This window comes from Malaclemys terrapin, chromosome 2 (assembly GCF_027887155.1).
Source record: "Malaclemys terrapin pileata isolate rMalTer1 chromosome 2, rMalTer1.hap1, whole genome shotgun sequence".
NCBI lineage: Eukaryota > Metazoa > Chordata > Testudines > Emydidae > Malaclemys > Malaclemys terrapin.
Window position 1 is genome coordinate 83,755,495 of NC_071506.1, and position 22,334 is coordinate 83,777,828.

Below are 22,334 nucleotides of genomic sequence, written 5' to 3' on the forward strand. Positions count from 1 at the left end.
GAAAAGGCTTCATGGGGAAGCTATCTCTCTGTTGAAACAGATATTTAATGGCCCACAGCTGAGCAGATTGTTACCGGTACCAGTGAAAATTCGGATTCAATTTGCTACACACAGCAGTTTATTGGAGAAAGAATTACACAAGCAGTAAAAAGTTACATAATACGTCTTCCTAATAAGCCTCAATTCCCCAAGCATAAACCTTCGCTAACTATGTTGGCCATACACAGTATCCTGATTAGCAAACAAACCAGGTATAGCTACCAATCCTAAATGGAGACTTCTCTTCTCTTTGTACTTGGTCTGTCAAATGTCCTCCAAAGCAGGGTCTTGATTACCCTGAGGCCCTCTGGTTCAAAAGTCCTACAAAAGTCTCTCGTAGCAGGGTTTTGGCTACCCTGAGACCCTCTGTCTTACAGCGTCATGAATCTTTTCAGATATTAATTGAGGAGCTAACTAACTTATGATGTTCTTAGCATTTTATACCCTCTGTTCTCAAAGGAGTCACAAATCATCAAAATATGCCCTGTGGGTGTTCCATTACTGATTTTTTCTAATTAATATTTTAGAAGGGATTGCAAAACAGACAGAGACCAAAGATCAGTTGACATTTACCCTCTCATCAATCATTCACATGAGCTCTCAGTGTGATGCCATCCAAAAGGTTCATTTTGAACCAAGCTCACTGATCACATGTTTTTGTGTTTTCTTTACTTGGTGAGCTGGCCACTGACTTATATGATCAAAGTTCCAAGTTGAAACACACACATGGATAGAGTCTCAACAATTCAAGCGCAGTCGATACAGCCACTTGCTCGTCTCCATGGCAGTGGTAATGAGGTGGGTTTCTTGGATACATCTTTCTGGTGTTGCCCAAATTGCTGCAGATGACAGTGGAAGATCTCCCATTTGAAGGGCCCAAGCTCGTCACTGAGAAGATGGGATCTTCTCTCTGCACCTTAAAGGATTCCTGGGCCATATTACACTTCCTGAGAATCTATTCAGCGGGACAGAAGAGAAGATACAGCTCTCAGCCACAGCACAGGTCATGACCTCCTCAATACCCACCATCTCAGCTCTATTATGTGCTGGAGCGTAAGAGGTCCAGTGTTCAAAAATGGAAGCAGTCCGCTTCAATCCATGACCTCTCAGTCTCTTGTAAGTACTTTTGATGGGTCAAGGGCCCAAGCAACTATACCTTGCAGCATCAGCTGCCATCTACACGTGCCCCTTCAGAAGTTGCCTGGCCCTCTTGTACAGCAGTTGGGAGAATATTACCTCCGACAGATAAGTCTTGGAGATTATTTCAAAGGGTTACACCTTTCAATTCATGTCCAGCCCCAATTCCCACTCTCCTTCCCCATCCCTCTTCAGGGACCCTTGTCACAAGAATCTACTATGCCAGGAAATAGATCGTTTGTTATGCCTAGGGGCCACAGCACCAGTCCTGGCGCATCTCAGGGGCAAGGGATTTTACTCCAGTTATTTCCTGATCCCCAAGGCGAAGGGAGGGTGGAGGCCCATTCTAGATCTAAGGGCATTAAACAAATGCGTGAAGGCACAGAAGTTCTAGATGGTCATGCTAGCAGCCATTATTCCAGCTACTGAGCCAGGAGATTAGTTTTTGGCTCTCAACCTCAAGATGCCTACTTCCACATCTCAATACGACTGTCACACAGGAGATTTCTACGGTTTATCTTCAGGCAGGACCATTATCAGTACAGGGTGCAGATGAGCGGCCGAATGTCCTCGTTACTGCTCCAAGGCTGGCCTGGGAAAACATTCCATGGGAGAAGCCCTCATCCTCTAATGGGACAGGGACCTCTTGTATGCCTTTCTCCCATTTTCTCTTCTATCCAAGGTCCTGTTGAAAATTCGACGGGACAAAGCAATTTATTCTAAAATAGTTAGCTCCCCAGTAGACTTCATTCCAAGTTACAGAGGTCTCTGTTTGTACTCCTGTGTACAGTCCATGGCAAAGATTTTTAGAAGTGACCAGTGATTTTTGGGTGCTTTGACTTTTTCGAGCGATTTTCTCAAAACGTGGTAAAGGGGAGAGGGTTATTTTCAAAGGATGAGTGCTCAAAATTTTTTTAAAAAATCAGGATGCATTAAGTGGCTCAAGTTGGGAACAACTGGATAACAAAAATGTTGATCCTTGCATGTAAACTGAATTTCGTTTATGTAAATCCGAAGAATATGTAAATTGTTTAATTTTACAAAGCTGTCCACTGTCCCATTGGATTTTGTTGAGACATTTCACAGTACTCTGAAGTTGCAGACATGTTTTATACAAGTTCTTACACCTATATGTTTGCATTTTAAACAATTACTCCTAAATCCATACAGACTGAAGGAGGAGAGACTGGGAGGTTCTGATCTATCACTGCTGCCAAAAATCTCAGTTTATTGTCTACTAGCCTATTAGGATGGGACCCTACCTCTCCCCTCCCCCCCATCTATTTGCCTATTAGGGTGGGAGCTTAGGTGTCTGTACTGATGCCTTAGTTAAAAGAAATATAATGTGTAGTTAGATAAAATTACCTACATTAACTTTTTTCTCTCTTAGAGGGGAAACCAGAAAAATTTTCAGTGAGTCTTTTGGATCCTCCATTTCGAGTTGGAGTACCTTTTAATATTCCTTTGGACTTGCAGGATGAATTTGGTCATCCCACACAGCTGGCAACTGATATTGAGCCAATTCTTGAAGCTAGGTAATTAAACATATCGAATTTTTATTCTCCCTTTTTTGTAACTCTTTTAAACACTATTGTTCTTTAATTTTACAAGGTGTTGGACTAGGTATTTTTAATGTAAATTGACACCTCCTGTTGCGTCCAAGCATTCTTACATCTTGATTATATTTTGGGTGAGAATTAAAATGCTTTTCTTTAAATTAATTGTAATTTATTTTTGTAGTGGTTTGACTTTACAATATGAAGAAATAAGTAAAGGAACAAACTGCGTCATTAAGGGTGTCACTGCTAAAGGCCACGTAAACAATTACCTGGGCAAGGTAAGCTGAGTTATTTAAATTTGGGCAGTATATTAAAACTGCTCACTGCTTTATATGTAAAATGCATTTTAGTGTTCAGTTGTCTTTTATCTTTTCTTATTAGAAGTATGGGGAATAAGCAGGAATAACTCTAAATGCTAGTAAAATACAACTATGACATAGTTGGCATTACAGAGACTTGGTGGGATAATATGCATGACTGGAATATTGGTATAGAACGGTACAGCTTGGTCAGGAAGGACAGGCGGGGGAAAAAAGGAGGAGATGTTGCTTTCTATATTAGAAATGTATACACTTGGACTGAGATTGAGATGGAAATAGGAGACAGACTTGTTGAAAGTCTCTGGGTAAGGATAAAAGGGGTAAAAAATAAGGGTGATGTTATCACAGAATATTCAAGGAGCTGACTGAGGAGATATCTGAGCCATTAGCAATTATCTTTGAAAAGTCAGAGAAAACTGGAGCAACTCTAGAAGACTGGAAAAGGGCAAATATAGTGCCCATCTATAAAAAGGGAAATAAGGACACCCCGGGGAATTACAGATCAGTCAGCTTAACTTTTGTACTCGGAAAGATAATGGAGCAAATAATTAAGCAATCAATTTGAAAACATCTAGATGATAAGGTGATGACAAATCCATGCTGAATTTTACTTAAGAACAAATTGTGTCAAACCAACCTAATAGCTTTCTTTGACAGTGTAACGTGCCTTGTGGATGTGGGGGAAGCGGTAGACGTGGTATATCTTGACTTTAGTAAAACTTTGGATACTGTCTCGCATGACCTTCTCATAACCAAACTAGGGAAATGCAATCTAGATGGTGCTACTATAGGGTGGGTGCATAACTGGTTAGAATATTGTACAGAGTAGTTATTAGTGGTTCACAGTCATGCTGGAAGGACATAACGATTAAGGTCCCGCAGCCAGGGAACAGTTCTGGGTCCGGTTCTATTCTATATCTTCATCAATGATTTTGATAATGGCATAGAGAGTACACTTATAGAGTTTGTGGACGATATCAGGCTGGGAGGAGTTGCAAGTGCTTTGGAGGATAGGATTATAATTCCAAATGATCTGGACAAACTGGATAAATGATCTAAAGTATATAGGATGAAATTCAATAAGGACAAATGCAAAGTACTCCTTAGGAAGGAACAATCAGTTGCACACATACAAAATGGGAAATAACAGCCAAGGAAGGAGTACTGCAGAAAGGGATCTGGGGGGGGGGGAGGGGTCATAGTGGACCACGAGCTAACTATGAGTCAACAGTGTAACACTGTATGCAATACATTCTGGGATGTATTGGTAGGAGTGTTTTAAACAAGACATGAGAAATAATTCTTCTGCTCTACTCCGCGCTGGTTAGGCCTCAACTGGAGTATTGTGTCCAGTTCTGGGTGCCACATTTCAGGAAAAATGTGGACAAATTGGAGAAAGTCCAGAGAAGAGCGACAAAAATGATTAAGTGTCTAGAAAACATGACCTATGAGGGAAGATTAAACAATCTGAATCTTTTCAGTCTGGAAAAGAGAAGACTGAGAGGTGACATAACAGTTTTCAAGTACATAAAAGGTTATTATAAGGAGGAAGGAGAAAAATTGTTATTAATCTCTGAGGCCTGGTCTACACTACGGGTTTAGGTCGACTTTAGCAGCGTTAAACCGAATTAAGCCTGGACACGTCCACACAACGAGGCCCTTTCTTTCGACTTAAAGGGCCCTTTAAACCGGTTTCTTTACACCACCTCCGACGAGGGGATTAGCGATAAAACCGGCCTTTGCGGGTCGGAATTGGGGTAGTGTGGACGGAATTCGATGTTATTGGCCTCCGGGAGCTACCCAAAGTGCTTCATTGTGACCGCTCTGGACAGCGCTCTCAACTCAGATGCACTGACCAGGTAGACAGGAAAAGACCCGCGAAGGTTTGAATTTCATTTCCTGTTTGCCCAGCGTGGAGAGCACAGGTGACCACGCAGAGCTCATCAGCACAGGTAACCGTCATGGAGTCCTCCCAGGATCGCAAAAGAGCTCCAGCATGGACCGAACGGGAGGTACGAGATCTGCTCGCCATATGGGGAGATGAAGCAGTGATAGCTGAACTCCGTAGCAGTAAAAGAAATGGAAAAGTATTAGAAAAGATCTCCAAGGCCATGAAGGACCGAGGCCATAACAGGGACACACAGCAGTGCCGCGTGAAAATTAAGGAGCTACGGCAAGCCTACCACAAAGCCAGAGAAGCAAACGGAAGGTCCGGGGCAGAGCCGCAAACTTGCCGCTACTACGCGGAGCTGCATGCGATCCTAGGGGGTGCAGCCACCACTACCCCAACCGTGTGCTATGACTCTCTCACTGGAGAAACACACAGGGAAGACGGTTCGGGGAACGAGGAAGATGACGATGGAGGTACTGTAGGTAGCTCACAGCAGCAAGGAAGCGGAGAAACCGGTTTCCCCAACAGCCAGGATATGTTTGTGACCCTGGACCTGGAACCAGTAACCCCCGAACTCACCCAAGACCCTCAGGGCACACAGGAGACCTCTGGTGAGTGTAACTTTGTAACTATTTGTAAACATTACAAAAAAAAAGCAAGCGTGTTTAATGATTAATTTGCCCTGGCAATCGCGGCCAGTACATCTACTGGAAAAGTCTGTTAACGTGTATGGGGATGGAGCGGAAATCCTCCAGGGACATCTCCAGAAAGCTCTCCTGGTTGAAATGGGGTGATTTTATTAAGGGGGACATTCAGAGGCGCCCGTTCCTGCTATTCTGACCAGAAATGTTCCCCGCTGTTAACCACGCGGTGGGGGGGAGGGGTGAAGTGATCATCCCAGAGAATCGTGTGTGGGGGGGTGGTTTACTTGTGTTTGTGCCGCATGTTAACCGGGAAACCGCAGCCCCCTCCTTTTACATTGAAACCCCATTTTAAATGGACAACCCAATTCATCCTTGATATGGGAAATGCGCTGCTGTTTGCAATCTTTCCCGCATGTTAAGAAGGTTAAAAAAGCCAAAACACTGTGGCCTACGATGGCTGCCTGCAAGCCGAAATATGCGACCTTGTAATGAAAGACTGTACCCATTGTTCCCTAAAATGTGTCTTTTTTAACCACCTCTCCCTTCTCCTCCACCAGCTGCAAATGTTTCTCCTTCGCAGAGGCTTGTGAACATTAGAAAGAGAAAACGTAAGACGAGGGACGAGATGTTCACGGAGCTGCAGATGTCCGCCCAGGCTGATAGAGCACAGCAGAATGCGTGGAGGCAGTCAATGTCGGAGATGAGAAAAGCCCAACATGAACGAGAGGAGAGGTGGCGGGCTGAAGACGATAGGTGGCGTCAGCTTGCAGACAGACGGCAAGAGGCAATGCTCCGTCTGCTGGAGCATCAAACTGATATGCTCGAGCGTATGGTTGAGTTGCAGGAAAGGCAGCAGGAGCAGAGACCGCCGCTACAGCCCCTGTGTAACCAACAGCCCTCCTCCCCAAGTTCCATAGCCTCCTCACCCAGACGCCCAAGAACACGGTGGGGGGGCCTCCGTCCACCCAGTCACTCCACCCCAGATGATCGCCCAAGCATCAGAAGGCTGGGCTTCAATAAGAGTTAAAGTTTTAAAATGCAGTGTGTCCTTTTCCATCCCTCCTCCCCCACCCATCCCAGCTACCTTGGCAATTATCCCCCTACCTCTGTAAGGAACTAATAAAGAATGCATGAATGTGAAAAAACAATGACTTTATTGCCTCTGCAAGGGGGAGGGGAGGGTGGGGTGGGGTGGTTGGTTGGTTTACAGGGAAGTAGAGTGAACCGGGTCGGGGGGGGGGGTTGGAGGGTTCATCAAGGAGAAACAAACAGAAGTTTCACACAGTAGCCTGGCCAGTCACAAAACTCGTTTTCAAAGCTTCTCTGATGCGCACCGCGCCCTGCTGTGCTCCTCTAACCGCCCTGGTGTCTGGCTGCGCGTAATCAGCGGCCAGGCGAGTTGCCTCAACCTCCCACCCCGCCATAAAGGTCTCCCCCTTACTCTCACAGATATTGTGGAGCGCACAGCAAGCAGCAATAACAATGGGGATATTCTTTTCGCTGAGGTCTGAGCGAGTCAGTAAGCTGCGCCAGCGCGCTTTTAAACGTCCAAATGCACATTCCACCACCATTCGGCACTTGCTCAGCCTGTAGTTGAACAGGTCCTGACTCCTGTCCAGGCTGCCTGTGTACGGCTTCATGAGCCATGGCATTAAGGGGTAGGCTGGGTCCCCAAGGATCACGATAGGCATTTCAACATCCCCAATGGTCACTTTCTGGTCCGGGAAGAAAGTCCCTTCCTCCAGCTTTCGAAACAGAGCAGAGTTCCTGAAGACGCGAGCATCATGTACCTTTCCCGGCCATCCCACGTTGATGTTGGTGAAACGTCCCTTGTGATCCACCAGGGCTTGCAGCAGCATTGAAAAGTACCCCTTGCGGTTTACGTAGTCGGTGGCTTGGTGCTCTGGTGACAAGATAGGGATATGGGTTCCGTCTATCGCCCCGCCACAGTTTGGGAATCCCATTTCAGCAAAATCATCCACTATTGACTGCACGTTGCCCAGAGTCACTACCCTTGCTATCACCAGGTCTTTCATTGCCCTGGCAAATTGGATCACAGCAGCCCCCACAGTAGATTTGCCCACTCCAAATTGATTCCCGACTGACCGGTAGCTGTCTGGCGTTGCAAGCTTCCACAGGGCTATCGCCACTCGCTTCTCAACTGTGAGGGCTGCTCTCATCTTGGTATCCTGGCGTTTCAGGGCAGGGGAAAGCAAGTCACAAAGTTCCATGAAAGTGCCCTTACGCATGCGAAAGTTTCGCAGCCACTGGGAATCGTCCCATACCTGCAGCACGATGCGGTCCCACCAGTCTGTGCTTGTTTCCCGGGCCCAGAATCGGCGTTCCACGGTATCAACCTGCCCCAGTGACACCATGATTTCCACATTGCTGGGGCCTGTGCCTTGTGAGAGGTCTATGGCCATGTCAATTTCCTCATCACTCTCGTCGCCGTGCTGCAATCGCCTCCTCGCCTGGTCCGGGTTTCGCCTTGGCATGTTCTGGCTCTGCATATACTCCAGGACAATGCGCGTGGTGTTCATAATGCTCATAATTGCCGCGGTGATCTGAGCGGGCTCCGTGATCCCAGTGCTAGCTATGGCGCCTGGTCAGAAAAAAGGCGCGAAAGTAGTATCTGATGGACCAGGAGAAGGAGGGCGGGAGGGAGGGAGGGAGGGAGGGAGGGCCGAGTGACGACATGGCGTACAGGTACAGGAACAGGGAGAAACACAAACAACTGTCACACAGAATGGCCCCCCCAAAGATTAAACTGGAAACCCTGGGCTTAGCAGGCCGTTGATTTCACGGAGGAAGGGGAAGCAAATGAACACAGAACAAATCTATTTTTTACATCTTAAGGTGGCAGCCGACGCTGCAGCATGAGTGACAGCCATACCAGTATGATGATGATGGGTACCAATCATAATATACCATCATCTGCCAAAAGGCAAGGGGCTGCTGCTGTGTAGCAATGCAGCCCCACGTCTGCCAGCCCCACGTCCGCCAGCACCCAGCATCGCCCTCGGCCTCTTCTGGGTGCTTAGCAGACAATATTGGGCAATTGGCAGAAAATAGTATATTATGACTGGTAACCGTCATCATCAAAACAGTAGCATGTCTGCCCAGGTGGCCATGACTGCGGGAACTGTGGGATAGCTGTGGGATAGCTACCCATAGTGCAATGCTCCGGAAGTCGACGCTAGCCTCGTACTGTGGACGCGGTCTGCCGACTAGAGCACCTAGAGCATTTTATTGTGTGGACATACACAATCGGCTGTATACAACCGATTTCAATAAAACCTGCTTCTATAAATTCGAACTAATTTCGTAGTGTAGACATACCCTGAGTATAGGACAAAAAGCAGTGGGCTTAAATTGCAGGAAGGGTTGGACATTAAGAAAAACTTCCTAACTGTCAGGGTGGTTAAGCACTAATGCCTAGGGAGGTTGTGGAATCTCCATCATCGGAGTTTTTAAGAGCAGGTTAGACAAACACATGTCAGAGATAGTCTAGTTAATACTTAGTCCTGCCATGAGTGCAGGGGACTGGACTAGATGACCTCTCGAGGTCCCTTCCAGTCCTATGATTCTAACGTTAATTTACTTGGATGCAGCATCTCTTACAACAAACATACATGTTTCTTGGATTGTCTTAAATGCAATCAGAAAGGGTAAGGCACAAAATGGAGGATGGCTGAGGCCCCAGAGGACTGGAAAAGGGCAAATATAGTACCTATCTTGAAAAAGAGGAGCAAAGAGGACCTGGGAATTTAGCCGGGTCAGCTTATCTTCAATATCTGAAAAGATAGTGGAACAAATTATTAAACAATCAATTTGTAAACACCTAAAGGGCAATAGGGTGATAAGGAATAGACCGCATGGATTTGTCAAAAAGAAATCATGCCAAACCAACCTAATTTCCTTTGACAGGGGTTACTGGTCTAGTGGATGACATATCAGTAGGTGTGATATATCTTTTTTTTTTTTTTTTTTTAAGTAAGTTTTAGTTTAGTTTAGTTTGCAGATGACACCAAGCTGGGAGGGTTTGCAAGCTTTTTGGAATTAGAATTAGAATTGAATAAGACCTTAAGAAATTGGAGAATTAGTCTGAAATCAACAAGATAAAATTCAATAACGATAAGAACAAAGTATTTTGGTTAGGAAGGAAAAATCAAATGCACACATACAAAATGGGGACTAACTAGTTGGGAGGTAGTACTGCTGGAAAGGATCTAAGGGATATTAAGCTGATCACAGAATATCAGGGTTGGAAGAGACCTGAGGAGGTCATCTAGTCCAACCCCCTGCTCAAAGCAGGACCAGTCCCCGATCACAAATTGAATGAGAGTCAATGTCATGCTGTTGCAAAAAAGGGCTAATATCATTGAGGTGTATTAATAGCAGTTAGACACAGGAGATAGTTCTTTTGCTCTGTAATGTACTGGTGAGGCCTCAGCTGGAATACTATGTCCAGTCCTTGGCACCACACTTTAGGAAAGATTGGAGAGATTCCAGAGGAGAACAAAAAATTATAAAAGGTTTAGAAAACCTGACCCATGAGGAAAGGTTAAAAAACTGGGCATGTTTATTCTTGAGAAAAGAAGACTGAACGGACACCTGATAAGTCTTCAAATATGTGAAAGTCTGTTATAAAGAGGATGGTGATAAATTGTTCTCTCTGTCCACTGAAGGTAGAAAAAAGAAGTAATGGACTTAATCTCTAGCAAGGGAGATACAGGTTAGATATTAAGAAAAACTTACTAACTGAAAGGTTAGTTAAGGTTTGGAATAGGTATCCAAGGGAGGTTGTGATATCTTCATCATTAGAGGGTTTTTTAAATCATGTTAGACAAACACCTGTCAGGGATGGTCTTGATTTACTTGGCTCTATCTCAGTGCAGGGGAATGGACTAGATAACTTCTTGAGGTCCCTTCCAGCCCCACTTTTCTATGATTCTGTGACCCTACTCTGTAATTATAGTGGCACAGGAGCGCAACTGTAGTTAACATTGCGTCATGACATCTGTTTAAGGGTCAAGTTTTCTAAGACCGCTAAAATTGACGTGCTTATTTGGATATCTTTGAAAATTAATAAGCCTCAGAAAGGTACAGGGTAGGGTTAGTGACCCAAATTTGGAGTCATTTCAGCATGGGATTCCAGAGATATAAACCCTGGGGGGGAAATAGCCATTTTTTAAAAAAGTTCCAAGTTTCTCCCCTCCCCAAAAGCTAAGATCAAACTATTGATGTGATGGTGATCAAAATGGTCTCAAGCCATCAAGTTTTGCCCAAGATAGTGCATGGCACCCACTAAATCTTTGGAGGACCCAAAATAAGAATGGTAATTAAGAAAATGTACGTTTTTACACTGTGCATATACCAGTACAGAAAAAATGGGTGGAGGGTTTCTATTCCTGTCATTTTATATGCTCTAAGGCTGGGCTCTTGTAAGTGGTCTAAAATACGAATGGTTAATTGGATTGTTTTGAAATTTGGTGTGCTTAATTGGGGGGGGGTCTGAGTTTGCATCAGTGATCCAAATTTGGGGTCATTTGACCAACAGATTTCTGAATTCCAAGCCCTCAGAAGAAAATTTCCTTTTGCTGCCTTGTACTGTTAAACTGAGAGGTACTAATGATTGGATGAATCGCACCTCCGATTGCTGGATTGCTTGCCCTTCAATTAACATAACTAAAAATAAATTAATCACAAGCCCCCCCTAAAACAAAAGGAATGTCTGAAAGAGGCTATGTCTGCATTATAAGCACTAGAGCAGCACAGCTGCAGCTGTAGTGCTTATAGTGTAGACACTTGCTACAGTGACAGAAGGGGTTTTCCATTGCTGTAGTTAATCCGCCGCCTCAGGAGGCAGTAACTAGGTCAGGGGTAGGCAACCTATGACACGCATGCCGAAGGCGGCACGCGAGCTGATTTTCAGCAGCACTCACACTGTCCGGGTCCTGGCCACTGGTCCGGGGGGCTCTGCATTTTAATTTAATTTTAAATGAAATTTCTTAAACATTTTAAAAACCTTATTTACTTGACATACAACAATAGTTTAGATATATATTATAGACTTATAGAAAGAGACCTTCTAAAAATGTTAAAATGTATTACCGGCACGCGAAACCTTAAATTAGAGTGAATAAATGAAGACTCGGCACACCACTTCTGAAAGATTGCCGACCCCTGAACTAGGTCAATGGAAGGATTATTCTGTTGACTAGTGGTGTCTATACTGGGGCTTACGTCGGCTTTACCACTTCTCTTGGGTGTGAATTTTTCATATCCCTGAGTGATCTAGCTAGGTTGACCTAAGTTTTAGGTGTAAACCAGGCCTGAATGGCAGGAGGTTGCTACAGTTCGTGAGGCATGGGTGGCAATTTTATTTTGAGGGTAATGTAATCAGTCTTTGGCAGTGGGGGTTAAATTAAACATGTGAATGCTTCCTGGAAGGGGGGAGTATTAGGAGGCAGAGAGGTGGATGAATAGGGGGAGAGGAGAGGGGGATAAATGGGGATAAGTAGTAGAGGAGAGCAGGAGAGATTCTGGGCTGAGATGAGGGAGTGCACTGTTCTGGCAGTGCACCCCAACCTCCTTCTTTCCTCCAACTCCCCCTTTCACATTTAATAGTGTTAGACCTAATCCTGTGGGTGAGAGTGAATGGGTTGTAAAAGAGGTGAAGAGCTTGTATGTTTCAGCACCTGTGGGATTGTCAGGGTAAAAGATCTGTGTCAATGGTCATACTGGGGCATTGTTGAAAGAGGGTAGAGTCAAGGATGCATGGGCAACCTTAACTTGTGCATTTTCTGGTTTTCAGAAGTTTTAAGTTTTGCTCAACTCAGTGTTCTGCAGGGGGACAACATACCACCAACCAACCATAACTCTATATTAACATAGTTTTTTGCCATTGAATACGTGTTATTGTTGATAGCTTTTATACTGCTGTCCACAACTGCTGTAGATTCTGAGGAATATTATATAATATAGATTATATTTCATATGGTCAGAACTTAAAATATTATTATTTGAGGCTATGTAAAGTTTCTCTTATTTGGTCAGTGTGGTGTTAGTGAGTGTGTAAACTTCTATGAATAAATCTGTAAGAGAACTTGTTTAAAAACCATATGAGTTGCTGCTTATGCTGAATAAAATGAATGCTAACATTATACATAAGTTTTTTAGAACTTCTTTCTTGTTACTCATAATAGGTCTGCTCTAAATATAATTGCCATAGACTGGCATATGGTTTTCTGCAGCGAGAAGTTTAAATAACAGAATTCATATGTTTAGCCATTCATCATCATCGTTCCATACAATAACCTAAATTTAATAACTCCAGAAAACCTTTAGGGGAAAGTGAAGGACTCAAATTAAGTAATGTCAAAGTTATAGTTGGCCTTGTAACTTTAACGCGGACCCCTTTTTTGTTTGCCTTCTTTAGAGCATGTAAATGTTCTGCAGGACTCATTCATTGTGCAGAAAGAATAGTGCAGTGAATGAGACTATTCTTAAATATTTTTATCTCACCTGTTCAGTGAGTGTACTCCTGATTCTTTCACTGCACATCATCCATTCTGTCCTCTGCAGAATTACATGTGCTGCTAGGCTGGTGTAAATTAAAATTTATTCCAGATCTACACCTTCACAAATGCAGATAATTGATCGATCTGGGTATTTATATGGCCTCCATCACCAGTTTGTGAGGACTTTGATCAGAGTGTTTACCTGTCATCTATTTTTTTTCTGCCTTTTGCAATATTGTTTGCATTTATTTTCATGAGCCATTTTTGGAGCTTTCGTTTCCCAGATTTGACATCTCTGGGGCAGAAGAAAGGGAAATGCAATCAACCACTTGCAATTATGTCTACTCAGTTTGTTTTGTAACTATTTTATTACGTACTCTTACAAATTTGTATACAAATAAACATTTTCAAGTAGCTACAAAATATGAGGCACCCAAGGACTGCAGTGCTCCCTGTTGGATTTAATTCCTAGAAGTTTGGGTTTATGGGAGTTCTTGAACTGGGAGCCTGGGCTTAGTGATTATTAGTGATATATCTTCAAATCAACACTTACAGATTATTATATAACTAGAGTTACCTACATTTTTATTAGCTGTCCAGACTGGTATTCACTCTCCTTCACTTCTTGGTGTCTTGTTTCAAGCAGATAGAGAGCGATGGAGACAAGGTCTGCATATCTCTTCTTTAACCCCCCCCATCCACCCCCCCCCCCCAAAAAAAAAAAACTAACTTTTTTTAAAAAAAGCTCATGCATGCATCTAGGCAGGCCAACCACAAGTTATGTTAACTGCTTTTAAAGTGTCTGGGTTCATGTTGGCTGATATTCAGCAACTAGAATAGAGCTCTCTGGAGAAAACTGATAATCTAGTTTGCAACTTAATACAGAAAATTTGTGTAAGCCTCTGGAATTTCACAAAAATATGCATGAAAGTCCAAAATATGTTTTTGTAGGTTGAGAATTTATGTAAACAGATCTACGATCTGCATTTGTTCAGCGTTAATCCTTACAATGTTCTTTTCAATAGAATTTCAATCTGAAGGTTATTCTTCCTGGTTTGAAAGAAGACTCACAGATCTTGAAAATAAGATTACTGCCTGGTAAGTATTTTGAAATATTTGTGATGACATGTTAAAAAATATTCTAACACTTTTTTTTGTAATAGTGTGCCTCCATTCAAGAAGACACAATACCTGATGAGATGTACATTTACCTCTACATAATTTATCATTTGTTATTGTCCATAATATGTAAGTCCAGGTACTGGGCTTTGTATATTATTACTAGCAAGTGACGACTGGAAACTTAAAACAAACTTTATGATGCCATCCCCCTTTATATGGAAAACATTCACTCAGCATTCCAGCTCTACCTGTTCTCTTAGCAGTTGGAAATCACCTGCTTGTCTGAGATACATTTTGTTTTATTTTGAATCCTTTTTTCTGATCACAAACTTTTTCTAACCAGGCACAATTATTTAGCATTTTTATTTATTTCCTCTTACTTCTCTGGAGCTTTTGGTTGCCCACTAGTTTCCATCTTCTTTGTTCCCTTTTTAGATAGGTCACTTTGTGAGCAAATTCTAGGTTTTTCATTCAAACTGTGAAATCTTGGCTGGGGGTGTATAGATACAGGGTCTCAAATTCAAAGTGTGCATCTATGGTAGTTGCTGACTTTAGCATCATGCATTCCTCTCATGCCATTTAGTAGTCTGTAAGCAGTACCCTACCAGATTTCTAAGTCCTGTTGTGGATGCACTGGAACTGAACAAATGTGGGTCCCCTCTGTAAGTGGAATTTTTTTGGCATGAACAGCTAAGAGTTTCTCAGAGACAGTGTGGGTGAGGTAATTTTTTTTATTCTTCGAGTTGATGCGGTTGTGTATTCCATGTAGGTGTGCATCCGCACACCATACCAGAGCCAGAGAACTTTGTCTAGCAGTACATGTAGAGGAGCGCTCAGGTCTTGCAGCCTTCTCCCCTCCCCTGCTGTACAAGTGTGATGCCACTATCAGTTTCTTCTCACTGCTCATGGCTGGAGTCGGAGCTGTGTGGTATTATTTCACCTCATGCTTTCTGTCTCAGTTACCTGAGACTTTTCTTGTATATCAGAGGTGGGCAAACTACTCTGGCCTGCAAACTATTTTAAGCCGGCCCCCGCTCTGGTGCTCCGACTGGGGCGCTGGGTCGGGGGCCGGACCACGCGGCTTGGCCCAGCTCCAGCCAGGGCGCTGGGTTGTGGGCCGGACCATGTGGCTCGGCCCAGCTCCGGTGCTTCAGTCGGGACGCAGAGTTGGGGCCGCACCATGCAGCTCCTGGAAGCTGTGGCATGGTCCCACTCTGGCTCCTACATGCTCCAATGGGAGCTGCAGGGGTGGTGCCTGCAGATGGGGCAACATGCAGAGCTGCCTGGCCGCGCCTCCGCACAGGTGCCTGAGAAGGGACATGCCACTGCTTCCAGGAGCCACTTGAAGTAAGCGTCACTTGGAGCCTGCACCCCCTGAGCCACTCTCCACACCCTAACTCTCTGCACCAGTCCTGATCCCCCTCCCGCTTTCCAAACCCCTCGATCCCAGCCCGGAGCACCCTCCTACACTCCTCATCCCCAGCCCCACCCCAGAGCCTGCACCCCTTCCCACACCTCATCCCCAATTTTGTGAGCATTCATGGCCCGCCATACAATTTCTATTCCCCTATGTGGCCTTTGGATCAAAACGTTTGCCCACCCCTGTTGTGTATATAGTTGTTGTAGCTCAGACTGTGCCCTCTCTCCCCTCCACCCCAGAGTGAGAGCTCATTCTATGAGAGCCCAGATGACATTGTGTTTCTAAGTGATGTTCCCATTTTGGATATTTGCAAGACTGCCACTTGACCCTATGTATGTATGTTAACAAATCACTGTGCCATTCTGCTGCATCCTGCTCAGATGCAAACTTTGGGAAGATAGTCCCACAGTCTGTGTTCAAACAGACTCCGAGCCCCAGCTACTGCGAGTACTACCTGAGAGTCATCTGCATGGAATACATGGCTGTATCTACTCAAAGAAGAAAACATGGTCACTTACTGTAACTTTTGTTCTTTGAGATGTGAAGCAGACATGTATTGCACAACCCATCCTCCTTCTCCTCTGACATTCGGTGCGAAGGAACTGATGGGGGTCAGGATGGCACCACCCTTATACGGCCAGGAGAGGGCATAAGGCCATAAGACGTGAGCACCGCCCCTACAGGTACTGCTAGGGAAAGTTCTCTGGCTCTGGTGCACTGTGTGCATGCACATCTGCATGGAATACTCATCTGCATCACATCTTGAACAACAGTTACAGTAAGTAACACTGTTCTATTGGACCAGCTTCTATTGGTGAAAGAGACAAGCTTCTGAGCTTAATAGAGCATCTCTTTACCTTGTCTTTGTCATAGCCTGGAATCAACCTGGCTACAACAACATTGCAAATACCAATTTCTCAAGCAGTTCCACTTATACAGTACATGTAAGAGATTTACAACGGTGCCTTGTTCCGATGGTGCTGTTACTCCTTTTTGCACAGGCTTTTCCAGATAAGGAAAATGTATGAGGTGTGTCAGGTATGTCATGGGTTAACTACTCTTGGCCTTTGCCCTTTTGACCAACATCAGGTTTGCCAAGCAATTTTGGGGAAATTATTCTGTGGTAGCCTTCCTTATAGTTAGACTAGCAGGTCCACCTGTAATTTCTTTTTTATTCCATTACCTTTTTCTGGTCTGCAGACAGATGTAAATGCTCCCTTCTGAGAACGGGTATAATAGTCTAATTTGATCAGATTAGATAAAATGAAAGATGTACTTCTGAATTTTCACCTCCTCCTATGTCAAAGATATTTGGACATTCTCTTTCTTCCTGCAAATACCAGACGCAGTTGAGATTTGTCCATAGAATTGCAGGGCATGGTCACATACTTTGCACTGGAATCTGTCTTTGGCAGTGCAGTGACACTTCAGAGCAATTGATTCAGTGCAATCCTACCTTTTAAAGCTAATTTGGGGGCAATAGTGAGCAAAATCTCTTTCATTCTTTGCTTTTCTTAGGGGACTAAAGTTTTAGGGGGGGTTGCTTCCTGAGTAGAATTGTCTGTTCATCTCCTTCTCTCCATTTGTTCCTCCCCTTTGCTTTTTATGATGTAGAAGGCCATCCAGAATAAGCTGAAAGTACACTGGTGCTCCATGTGCAAGGAGACCACAACAACTACAGAAGAGCAACTCTGCTAAGATTGTTTCATGGGCCTGGGAACAATTGTAGGTCATGTCAATCCTGTGCTGAAGATCTTTAATTGCCACTCTAGGGCTTAATTAAAACTCTGCATCTGGTCTCTTAATGGCTATCCTTTTCATTTGACATTTTTAATCTTTAGGGTCCCATTCAGCCAAGGTAGGCAAACTTATTAACCGGTTCTTGCTGATGATATTTTTCTACCATTTATTCTCCCAAAAGCTTGTTCTACACTCTGGTTTTCAAAAATAACTTCCTGTAAGGGATAGATCAGCAAACTCTGTTTGTGTAAAGCTTTTTACTAGCAGAGATTTTAATTTAGTCTTCAAAAGTTGTCATGGTCTCTTTTCCTGCTCCCTACCCCACCCAACCCAGGTATAGTTCCCAGCTCGAGTGGGATATCATAACTGATTACTTAGTTCCCTTTCCCTTTTTTAATTTTAATTAATCTCTATGATTCACCATAGCTGTTTTTATTGCATAGGGTAGAAATTAGAAGTTTTAAATAACTAATAGACTAGAACAGAGATTCTTTGCAAAATATTTCTGAAAATTGACCAAAGTTATTTATTTAGTCTTTATTCATTCTCGAAGGACTTTGACATATACCTCTGGTCTTAAAGCTAATGAGTTAGTTTTGTTTAGGGACTCCTCATTAATTTTTAGAATTAAGATTGACAACATATACAAATTATTTTACCTTTTAAGCTATTTTGAGAGCTCTCACTATGCCCTCCACATCACATCATTTTTTCTTTTTATTTATTTTTCCTTATGTTTGTATATAAAGGTTATAAAGGTTGTAGATTACATGATTAGAATGTCTTTTAGCATGATTGATCAGATTTCTTTGTGGTTATCTACACCCTATAGCACATTTCATATGTTTGCCCTGCATCTCACAGGAAAGTCTAGGTTCAGTATCTTTATTGGTTTACTGGTCAACATTGATAGTATTGGTGACTTGTAAAGATGTGTTTTATATATCTGGTGATCGCTATATGTCTATTTAAGCACATTCATGAGAATAGTAAACAATGCACCTGCAAGGACAGAACCCCCTGCTTATTTCAATGCTGGTATTCTTCTGAGGAAAGATTCATGAACATGAATTGTGCTAGATTGTTTGTTACCAAAGGTACCATGGCAGTTTATTTTCAAATTACGGTTGTTACACAGAGAAACTGAAGTCAGATAACCTGTAAAATTCTGAAGTGTAACCTCTACTCCAAAATTGGGTATGTTTACAGGACCTCCTCGTCAATTGAAAGTGAAACCTGATTCTGAAATTCTAAAGATTGAAAATGGGACATCTTTCCCCTTTCAGGTTGAAGTGTTGGATGAAGCAGGAAATATAACAGCACAACCAAAACTGATAGTTCATTGTAAGGTAGGCTACATTTTATGTATACTAGCACAGGCTTCTGTTATGGCACTTACTTTAATAAAAAAGTGTGGAAAGGATCTATTTTGTTCCTTCACCCAAATGTAATATACTAGTAGTTTTCCAGATATCTTGAGATTTCATAGTAATTGCAACTTCAGTGCCACCTCTACCACATAGTTCCTGACTAAATGTCAGAGGTACAAAAAGCTGACACATTAGTGATTAAAGAGATATTGGGATGAGGATATTTAATTACAGTATCAAGATACTTCAGGTCATGCTTTTGTGTGTGTGTATGTGCGTGTATATATATAGGGGGGGGGGAACCCTACTTACATTTGTTTGGTCTAGGATTAGCTAATGCCTCAAGTGAACTCTTAATATAAGAAATAACAGACTATTATTTACAATCTATTGTATGACAATAATTATTTGTAATACTGGTTGTTTAACTGTCAGCAAACCACTGCAGAAGTTAATATTTTTTAACTCCTCTAGCCCATTTAATGTATTTAGATTTCTCAGAAATAAGCTCACAGCAGGCAACTTTAAAATGTTTAACAAAAATGTTTGCACTTAGATTTTCATGTGTGTATTATTTATGCATGTTACAAACTTAACTTTAACATTTTTATTTTATGAATGAGTGGTAAGTGTTCTCTCAATTTTAGGGCATAAATCTAAACAAATCTTAAATTTTGAGTGGCATGAATCATTGGAAAAAATAATTTAAGGCAAAATATTTTAAATATGCTTAAAGATGAAAATGCAGGCTAATCTGTATAAAAACAAATAGCGTATTATTCACATCTCCTAAGGGCAGGCCCACACTAGAAACTTTTGCTGGTATAGCTATGTCAGTTAAAGGTATGGGGACTTTTGTTTGTTTGTTTGGCGGTGTTTTGTTTGGTTTGGTTTTCTTGTGACATTTCTATAACAGCAAAACCCCTAGAGTAGATGCAGTTAAATTGACATAAAAGTGCTTTTTGCCAGTATACTTTATAAACTACACTGACAGTATAAGATGTGTACACACGGAACTGTTTGCCGTAGCTATATCAGCAAAAGTTTTCTAATGTAGACTGGGCCTTAATTATTAGGATAATATGAGGGGTTGTTGGAAACCAATGTTTAAGACTAAGCTACCTTCTTTCTATAACTAAGGAAGGACTAGTGCCCCTTCATAATACATGTACTTGTATGTATTATTAAATATGCATTATTAAACGTGTATGTCAGTCACAGTTGTAATCCTCACCCTCCTAGGCCTCTCCTATTGTTTGTTCTCCATTGCTGTGAAAAGCATGACTTCGGATTCCAAGATTCTTGAAGGAGCGGACCTCTCATTTTACCTGTAAAGAGCCATGCTTACCTTTGGTGTTGCATAACTCATATTTTAACTTATTTACATGCTACTATATTTAAGTGTAATTTTGCATTTTAAATAGTTTGTAGGTGCTCCAAATCTTCCTGTGTATGCCGTGGATTGCAGTAATGCTGGGACAAATATTTTAACTGGACCAGTTTTGCATGTGCAGAATATAAAGAAAGACCAGATGCTCAAAGCAAGGATTGAAATACCTGTAAGTATTGCTCTGGCAATGCATGCGAATGAAAGAGGAAGGGATGAATTTAAGTGGCAGGCTGCAACTTTTTGAACTTCATAATAGGGAGGGGTGCTATATGCCCACTCCCTCACATATCAGGCAGTTAAAGGAGGCCAGTACAGAGTTACAGGACTCCTGCCCTATAACCAGTAACTCATGTTAGACCCTCTTCTGGGGCTCTTTGTCCCCGCCTCTGCTCCATGCAAAGGGGTTAGAGACTACTAAGGGGAACCTCTGTCTTAGAAGACTTCAGGTCTCTTTCTTCTTACAGGCATAAGGTCCACCAGTGAAATTCCAGGTCTCATTTATCTCTGGGAGCTGGCCCTTCTGGCCTCTATCTACACTAGGCACCAGCTGCAAGTTGTGATGAACTAAATGTCCTATACTATCTCCTAATGTTAGACTTTCCATCTCTACTCCTTTTGTCTAACTGCCTTCACAGTGCTGCCAGGAAGGCAAAATACAGACCAGATCTCTACCAGTTTGGCCCAGTGGGAAAAAAATTCCTTCCTAATCCCGCAAATAGGCCATTGATTAGATCCACCATTGTGGAAATGCAGCTCAATATACTGTCAGTACAGGAAGGAAGGGAGGATGGGGCAGCTATGAAGCAACTGAAAATGGCCCCAGAAAGCCCAGGAGCACTTTAAATCATGGAGATGGGGAGTTTAAGAGCCAATCTGTTCCTCTGTTCCCTGCTCCCCACCCCTGCCAGTCAGTGGAAGGCAGAGAATTTCCCCCTCCCTCTTCCACCTATTTCAGAGATAAGCAGAAGGGATTTGGGATTTCCAGGCTGGTATGTACCTCCCAAGCTGAGTTTCATTGCCTTTAGTGTTTTCAAACATCATATCCCCATCATTGAGCTGGGGACAGGGCATTGTGCTATACCTAAGCATTAATTCTTTTAGAAAGGAGTATTTTTTAAAAAAATAGGCAAAAGAAGGAATTGCAGAAATTGCATTAGTTAAAAATAATTTTTCCTTGGTATAGTATATAGTGACTACTTTAAAGAGCCTTGGAATACTTATCTAAAAAGCACAAGATAAACACAAATTGTATGTATAGAATGTACAGCTGCAAGATGTGTCAAAACTGCAGCCATTAAGAGTTTGTTGTATACTCTGTTTTTGTTAGTTAAAAGATTTTGTTTTTTCATCTTCTGTTCCTATCATCTTGATGTTTTTCTGTATTTCATTTTCTTTGTATTTCATTATTATTGTTAATATGAAACCATTCTTTATTCTAATTCCTGTCATTTAATGATCCCTCTCAGTACAGGTTGTTATTTCTTTGTAGTTCAGAGAAACTTGTTTCTGTACACAGCCCAGCTTGTCAAGCAGGTGCTTGGGGCAGCCATTCCAGAGTGGGGTGGCAGGTCCAGCTATTCGGCGGCAATTCAGCGGACGGTCCCTCACTCCTGCTCGGAGCAAAGGACCTTCCGCCAAATTGCCGCTGCAGATCACGATCGCGGCATTTTTTTTTTTTTTTTTTTTTTTTTTTTTGGGCTGCTTAGGGCGGCCAAAACCCTGGAGCCAGCCCTGCCACAGCCATTATCACATTTAACCCAATAGTTGAAGAAAACATGAGGAACTTTAATTGGTTTTATCTTGAAATCTGAGGAGATTAGTTAACTTGTAAACTTCTCCTTCTCTTAAAAAAATCAAATCAAATCTTTATTTTCCAACAAATTTGCTTTTTCTGGCTTTCAGGCTGGTAATGTCCATGGCATGACTATAATATAGTAAATAAGCAAGATTTCAATTTTCTTTAATACTTAAACACTTATCTATGCTACTACTTGCACTGAGGAGTCAATTAAATGTCCTCATCTTGCACTATGATACCAACTTCATAGTGACCTTTAAGTATACATCAGCTCTGATTTCTACAACAAAGAGTTAGGAAGGATTATTGTGGTAGCTACCATATCCGATCCAATGCAGAATAAGACTGAGGTTTTTCCACATGATATTGCCTCTATAGAAC

At 42.5% G+C, this 22,334-nt stretch overlaps 1 protein-coding gene across 2 annotated transcripts in view; it reads left to right on the forward strand.

The window, feature by feature from the left end:
• Nucleotides 1-22,334, forward strand: part of SMCHD1 (structural maintenance of chromosomes flexible hinge domain containing 1) — a 163,769-nt gene that overhangs the window by 62,140 nt on the left and 79,295 nt on the right. For both annotated transcript variants that reach the window (XM_054018979.1, XM_054018978.1), the window contains exons 20-24: nt 2,567-2,711; nt 2,917-3,013; nt 14,139-14,211; nt 18,605-18,744; nt 20,190-20,324. In XM_054018979.1, the coding sequence (XP_053874954.1) occupies nt 2,567-2,711; nt 2,917-3,013; nt 14,139-14,211; nt 18,605-18,744; nt 20,190-20,324 (590 nt within the window). The remainder of the gene's footprint in view (nt 1-2,566; nt 2,712-2,916; nt 3,014-14,138; nt 14,212-18,604; nt 18,745-20,189; nt 20,325-22,334) is intronic.